Source organism: Leptosomus discolor, chromosome 1 (genome assembly GCF_034619465.1).
Source record: "Leptosomus discolor isolate bLepDis1 chromosome 1, bLepDis1.hap2, whole genome shotgun sequence".
NCBI classification, from domain to species: Eukaryota; Metazoa; Chordata; class Aves; order Leptosomiformes; family Leptosomidae; genus Leptosomus; species Leptosomus discolor.
Window position 1 is genome coordinate 52,291,261 of NC_141391.1, and position 7,955 is coordinate 52,299,215.

Consider the following 7,955-nt stretch of genomic DNA (forward strand, 5'->3'; position numbering starts at 1 on the left):
AACCTGCAGTGTTCTACTTATTTTACCTATTTTTCCAACAACACTTTATTTTCTTCTAATTTCAGAAAATATAACATATATTTGTACAAACATCTAAATACTATTACTCTTTCTCATGTGTGTGTATTGTAGTAATTCTGTCTGGAAGTTGCTTTTGGGTAGGGTGGGAAAGGACCTGTATTTGCACTTGGAATTTCCTAGCCACAGCAAACTCATTTCCTCCAAGAATATTTAAAGCCAGCACGAAGTTATTAATACAGATAAAGAGATACATAAAAAAAGTCAAACTTATTAAACACATTAAGTATTTACAGCTGATTCTCAGTAGCTTTTCAAATTGCCCAGGATTATGAGTTGAAACACCAGTGATGAACAATATTTTATAGCAGCAGCTCAAGAAAAGATTGTCCAAACTTAGGTAAAGCTATCAGATAGGGAAAGTAGCAAAAGGCTTGATTTTTTCATCATTGAAGTTGTGGGTAAACATAGTTACATATTTTTCCTTCCGCATACTGATACTGAATGCACATGATGAAGTTCTATGTAAATATTTGCAGGCTCTGGGTGCATACACAAAAATATTTGCTTTTTTTTAAGTTTTGATTTATTTTGGGGTTTTTTTGTTTGTTTTTTTGTTTTTTTTGTTTTTTTTTTTAACTGACATTTAGTATGACAACATTTCAACTCCTTTCATATTTATTATAAGGTGTAGGTGTAGACAATGGTCATGTATGCAGTGCATGTACTAACCTAACCAATGTATTCTAACATTATAACTACAAACACAAGTGTTTCTTTTTAAAAAGAATCTAATTAAACTGAGTGAAAAAAAAAAATTAAAGGTAAGAAACATTTTTTCAATAGATTGGGTACAGAATGGAGAGTGCCACACACACCTTTTTAAAATGCTGAGGAATATTACTATAAGCAATCTTCCTTCCACAGTTCAGTCACACAAAGTCCATGTTTAACTTGGGGTAGCACATATTGCCTGCGCATTACCCCATGGCTTCCCACAGTGATCCCTGAGTTTTTTTTGCTAGGATTACTGCTGTGCTTAAGTTCTGACTGTTGACATGTTATTATAAGGCACTTCGATTCACATTTCCAACTTGAAATATAATTACGGAAATTCGGCCCCAGCCCAACGTATTATCACTTCATGTTTGCTGCTCCAGGACTTCCAAGTAGTCAGGCTCAGCATGTAAATTAGCTTTGAGTTCAAAATACTCATTTTTAGTTTGTTCCAGAAAAACCTTTCTTGGCCTGGAGTACATGAGTGTCTCCATTAGCTTCAGCTCCTCATGTGTTCCAGGGTAACAAACTTCCATGTCAGGCTGGAGTTGGACAATATTTTTTCTTAGGTACTCTGTGATCCCTAGTTGCTGCAGTTCTCTCTCTTTTTCAAGAATGTTTCTATACAAGCAGCTAGCATCCTGAAAAGACAGAAATTCAGCCGATTGATCAGTAGCCTTATATTTGACATTTGAACCTGTAAGAGGTGAACTGTTCTCTCTTTCTAGGAGACTTCGGCAGAGATGTTTGGAATCGCTAGCTTCCTTCTCACTTCCCTCCTCCTGTTGTTCCATATGCTTGGGGCTGAAGGATGGGCTGCGGTAGACCTGAACCATGGGAGTAACCATACGTTGCTCATAGAGAGTTGCAGCTGGGCGCTCTGTTGTGTGGTGTGTTGTCTTATGCCCATACATGCTGTACTGAAGGTGAACTGGGCTACTATCCCGCATTTGTTCATCCGCTTGTTTCTTTTTGCATCTTCGTCTCCGATGCAAAACAAGAACAACTATTCCTGCTGCACAAAATACTATAGTTATAAACACAATTAGAAGTCCTAATATTAGAACAGAAAGTGGGACAGCATCTGTAAGTGACCGTAGGATGGTGTCTGCAGTGTTGGTAGTAGTAGAAGAAGTTGTCACAACTACAAAACTAGCATGAGTTGGTAGGGATGGGCTGTTTATTAAACCTGGACACAAGACTTCACTGTTCAGGGATTTCAGTTCCTTTTTTGCTAGGTGTCCTGGAGATTTACAAAAAATATCACCCATCATTGTATTCTTACTCAGTTTTTGTATCCATTTTTGCAGACCAAGTGAATCACAGGTACAGTCCCAGGGGTTGTCTTCAAGTTCAATTTGTACCAGCATATCCAGTTCATCCAAGACATTGCTCACAGGCAAATGAGCAAATTGGTTTGTTTTCAGATTTAACCTGGCAAGTGGAACACCTGAAAAGATATGGGGTGGCAAAGTCTGCAGAAAGTTGTTATTTAAGTAGAGGACCTTAAGTTTTGGCATTGCATTAAATGTCCCTGGCAAAACTTCTTTGATGGCATTATATTCAAGGTACAAGTATTCAAGGTGCTGAAGGCCAAGGAAGAGATTCTGACTTAGCTTTGTAAGATGATTGCCATTGAGATATAATTTCTGCAGTCTAGTCAGATTCATAAAGGAACCTTCCTCAAGGAGCTCAATGCGATTGTTCCCCAGGTGAAGCATTTCCAGGCTGGCATAGTCCACAAGATCTGATTTCAGTAATGTTTGAATAATGTTTCCAGCTAGAACAAGCTTTTTAGGATTTGGAGGAGGTGGTCCTAAATCAGACAAGCTTTCAATATTTCGCTCCTGGCAGTGCATGAGAACTCCTGAGAGCATATGGCTGGTGCAGTGACAGGGGACAGGACAATAAATTCCTGAAAACTGAGTAGTAGGCTTTGAAGTATGAAACACTAAACTTGGTTCTTTAGTAGGAGCTTTCAGGATAGGAATCACCTTAGTTGATAGGTGACTATCACTGATAGAGGTGGTTACAACCAAGGGCAGTGACCCTGAAGGATCTTCAAGTTCGTTGACAGGATGAGTGGGACAAAGTGATTCTTTTTTCAACCGGCTTAAAATGCTGCCTTTGATAACTAGGGGACTATTGCATACAACATCACCTATTATTGACTGAGGAGGCATGTTTTCTAGCCATATCTTCAGCTGCAGCAAATCACAGTTACAGGCCCACTTATTATCTTCCAACTGAAGGTCTAGTATTCTACCAATGTGTTCCAAAAAGCCAACATACGGCAGCGTCTGTAACTGGTTTCCCCGAAGATCTAAATGAGTCAATGGCACAAAACGAAATATGTTTGGAGGAAGATATTCAATGGCATTATCATTCAAAATAAGCACTTTAAGCCTATTGAGCTTGCTGAAGGCACTTGCTTCAATCACTGTGATGAAATTGTTGTCTGCTTGAAGAAACTCCAAATTTTCCAATCCGTTAAAGGTATCTTCTTTAAGTGTTTCTAAAGAATTGTGATTGATATGAAGTTGCTTAAGAAGGCTGAGACCGTTGAAAGCCCCAGGCTCAATATCTGCGATATTATTAAAACCAAGATGTAGAGAGATAGCATTAACAAGGCCAGCAAAATCATTCGCGTGTAACATAGTTAGACCATTGTTTAACAGGTTAAGATGGAAAGGCCGTGATGGTGGGACATTTATTTCTGATACCATCTTGATGCCTCTTTCTTCACAGTTTATAATCATGGTATCATCCTTTTCTTCACAGGAACACAAACTCTGACAAGATCCTCGGACTGAAGAAAAAGAAGGCTGTGACTGGAAATGATCAGATGCAAACACAACTGAATATAGAATAAAAATCCAGAGCTTCATCTTGACCAGCAGATTCTATAAAAAAAGAAAAAAAAAAAAGAAAAAATAAAAACAAAAAGTAATATAATTATGATTTTACAGGGTTGATGGGTTGAATTTTTTTTTCCCTCTGGGGCAGAGGGAAACAATAACTATTCCTAGCACTTGTCATTGAGCTACCTCACTTTTCAAACAATATTATATTGTGCACAGCATTTGAATGATTTTCTAAGCAGAGAAAAATACATTTAGTTTAATGTGTTGAAACAATAAACACAGTCATAAAGGGAGTGCTTCAGTAATTTCACGCTGATACACCAAAGTAAGAGATAATCAGGAGTGTGTTGTCTTTATTTATATACCATATAGAATGTTTTGCCAGTGGACAGCAGTAATAAGTTACTGCCCAGACAATTTATATCAAGGCTAACATATTTTGGATCATTTCTTTGTGTCACTGTATAGCACTGCTAATTTTAAGAAAAACTTGCTAAGCTCAACTTAATATTGTCCAGCTGCTGAAGAGAAGAAATTTACTTTAGTTCAACAATATGTTGTGAGCAAAAACCCATTCAGTCAAGATACAGTGAATCTCTCCTTTAGTTCTGCATTATGTATGTAAATCAAAAGGCATTTGCTCTGCAATCCTTGTACCCACAAACTAAAAAGTATGTAGACAAAGTAATTCTTTTTCTTTATTTAAATTTTAATGCATATGTTATAGTTTGTAGATGTTCAGTGGAAGCGGGAACACAGCACACATTAGTGTAATATGTTTGTATATAATGTACATGTAAAATAATTATGTACACAATTAAAATAAAAAAGAGGAGACAACTGAAAAGGTAGTAAATGTCAGAAGAAATAGGTAGGCAAGGGGCAAACATATTTTTTTGGAGGTTAATTATTAGACACCTTCCAATTATTATAATCATAACCACAAAAATTCTGAAATGTACATTAAACTAACCGTACTTTATGTATTAAAAATGGTCACCAGTATCATCTGTGTGTTATGTAACTTAAATTATCATCTGTCAAGCTGATCTTGAACTTTGCAATACCTGATAAATGCATCATTACACTACAACTATGGAGTCATAAGCAAAATTTTCGCATTAAAATCAAACATTTGTTATCATGGGTTTGAATTACTTTATGCTACACTTCATTTGAAGATTGTCTGATTCTTTCTGTCAAGGCTGTCTAATTAGCAAGAACAACGGTAATTCTTGATATATGATATGGAGTGAAATCACTGTTTAAAATCTTTAATTAAATATCTCCACATTTCCTAGAGGAAAAAAAAAAAAAAAAAAAAGTCTTACAATGGAATGGATGATTTCAAATGCAAGAACTTTTTTGAGGTGCACTTTTTTTTCTAGGACTGGACAAAGCAGGTTTATTAAGTAATCCATGTAATAAAGGTCACTTGATCTTTCTAAACAAGCTATTGAAACATGGAGTACAGAATGTCACTACACAATCAACCAGCTGCAGTGTTAATTTCTGAAAGACTAGAACCTTTTACAAGAATCTATTCAATTACATGCAGGAACATGCTTATAGTGTGTCCATATGATTTGGCATCTCATCAATACATATTTTAGTTATCATGTACCTTTGTTACTAGCAACAGCAGTTCTCAAGGTTTCCCTTAAAACGGATTGCAAAGATTTACATATGCAGCCACTTAAGTGCTGTGGTATGAGTATTACACACACACACACATGAAACAACAGCAAATGTGTACACACTGAATTATGTTTTTCTTCATTAGTAGTTCCTGGTAAGTGGGAGTAGATTTATGAGTTTAGAATTAGTAAGTGCAATTCACAGTGCAAGAAGAAGTGCCCCTAAAAATATGACCTTTTATCTTTGTGTCTGTAGAACAAACAGTTTTATTGTCTCATGTAACACTCCTTGAACTCCAGCTGCCTATATTTAATATATATGTCTTTAAGTTTGTCCCAAGAAGTATTGGATAAGACACAACATGTCAAGGTGTTATTTTGAAGTATGCAGAACAATTCTAGGATCATGTTATGCTAGAGATTTATGCTTGCTTTACATGCACCAATATTGTTTCCAGTGACCCAAGGTAAAAAATGCAGGCTCTTGACACAGATGCCAGCTTCAAACCTCCTATATGACTAGTTAGACTTTATTTCTGTACACTTTTTCTCTGTAGCAATTCCAGCTTCAATCTGCATCAGATTCAAACTACACTTATAAAGTCCCTGAGCAAAACTAAATGAAAAAAAAACCCCAAAACTGAAAAGCATGTTACATTCTAGTGCATATTGAGAAATTAGGCTATAAAAACGAAAGCCCTCCTCTCAGAGATGAAAGTAACAACATTTGTAACCAATTGGAAAACATTCCCATTTTAATCATCATCATACTTCTGTGGGCAGCGCTGCCAGAACTCTCTCACACACATACACACACAACAAAAATTAATATAAGAGTTGTATCCTGTGACCCTTTTTCCAATTTTTTTTTGGTCTGAACACTCAGGAATATGTAATGAAGCTCTCAGCAGGCTACTATTGTAAAATAAATACTGCTTTTAAGTAACATTTAACTGAAAGAATTCACAATATAATAAAACTTAATTTAAAAGACAAAGCTGACCTTTTTCTGTTTCATGTGGTGAGGTTTTTCAGCAAATTCTACATGGTGACTGAAGATTGTTCATTTTATTTGCTTTTATATAAGTCACTATTAACTGCATACCATAACTAAGCTTTTTTTCAGTAGGAATTCTAAAAGTCTAAAAAGTGTCACAGTCCTTTCAACAAGGCAAAGTTGAATACTTTCAGATGCAGTTACCTTACAGCAAAGGCACCGCATGCTTGACAAGTAATAATGTGGTTCTAAAACATTGAAATAGCTCGTTTCATTTTACTTGGGGTTTTGCTTGTTCATTTGTTTTAATTCAGCTATTTAAAAAATGCATGTTGAAGAATTTCAAAGCCTCAAGGTAAGAATTAGTAATTTCTAAAAGCATTTGGGATTGTTTACTAAATCCCGAAGGGAATCACAGTCTGATGATACATTTATGACCATTCTTGCACTTCAAGAAATAAAAAACAAACACCCCTTCCTCCCCCCTGCAATGGTTCTGAAATCAACATTTCCTTAATACACACATTCTATACAGTTGGCTGCTTGAATAAATGCACCTGGCAGACTGTTTGAAATACAGCAAAAACTGCCATCCTTTAACATAAAAGTTATACAAAGTCATGCAGAGAAATAAACTCAACTGATTCTAAGAAATTAATTTCTCATATGCTAAGCTAATTAACTAATTGGAATCTTTCTTACCTGTACAGCAGTAACACTGCCTGAAATGCTCAGTAATGCACAGTTGGAGCAGCTGTTTCAATGCGATGTAATTTTCCCCTGTGAAAAATGCACACTTTCTTCCGAGTTTCACTTTGCTGCAAGCTCTGGTAATACTACAGCTCCATAAAGTTAAAATCCTTGTTCAGAAGATACAGTACAAAGCGTTCAATTGAAAAAATCTTCTAGGCAGCATGCACATTAGACCATCCTGTAAGCAGTTGTCCTTTTTCCTCAATTAAAATTCACAGCATACTTCACAGCTATGCTGACTTTTCTGCATATAGTTAACTGTTTGCAAGCATTTGGATGTGGTAAACAAACAAGATGCTCAGCAGAGCTTGACTTGATCACTTGGTTTCTCAGATTTTTAGATCCAAGCTGCTTCTGTGTTCTCTCTGCTCTTTCTAGTCTTTCTTGTTAGCTCAGTTTGTTATTAGCCAGATTGCCAGGGGCTGGGAGGTAGGCGTAAATAAAGAGACTTCTTGGCTTTTGACTCAGCCTTTAAGCCCTTCCCCACCAGAGAGCTTTAATCTGCCAATGTCATTTAATACAAGATACAGCTCCACCTTGAGACAGATCAGCTCCTCCTCCTGCAATTTCTCTCACCTCCTTTTTCCCTTCTCTAAGTGAACCTCGGAAAGTAAAATTCAGCTAAATATCTTCTAGATTGCTTAAGGTCTCTTAATGGCTGATTTTAAAAAAACAGTAAACATCCACTGCAGATCTTGCAGTTTGTTCTGTTGGGCAGACCTTGCATTTAGTTTATATCTGCAAATGCTTGCTTTACAAACTGAAAGCATTCCAGTCCAAATATACTCCACAAAACACACCACAAAGAAAATCTTGTCCTCTGGAAAATATGTCTATCACGATGAAGGGCAGGGTTATTCGAATACCTAAATGAGACTGTGCAGCTCTCAAACCAGTCCACTCAATGTA

General features: G+C 36.3%; 1 protein-coding gene across 1 annotated transcript; it reads right to left on the minus strand.

The window, feature by feature from the left end:
- Nucleotides 1-1,160: 1,160 nt before the first annotated feature.
- On the minus strand, nt 1,161-3,683 carry SLITRK6 (SLIT and NTRK like family member 6). Its single transcript, XM_086482020.1, has one exon. It carries the CDS (start codon nt 3,681-3,683, stop codon nt 1,161-1,163), a length of 2,523 nt encoding a protein of 840 aa, XP_086338146.1.
- Between the last annotated feature and the right edge of the window lie 4,272 nt (nt 3,684-7,955).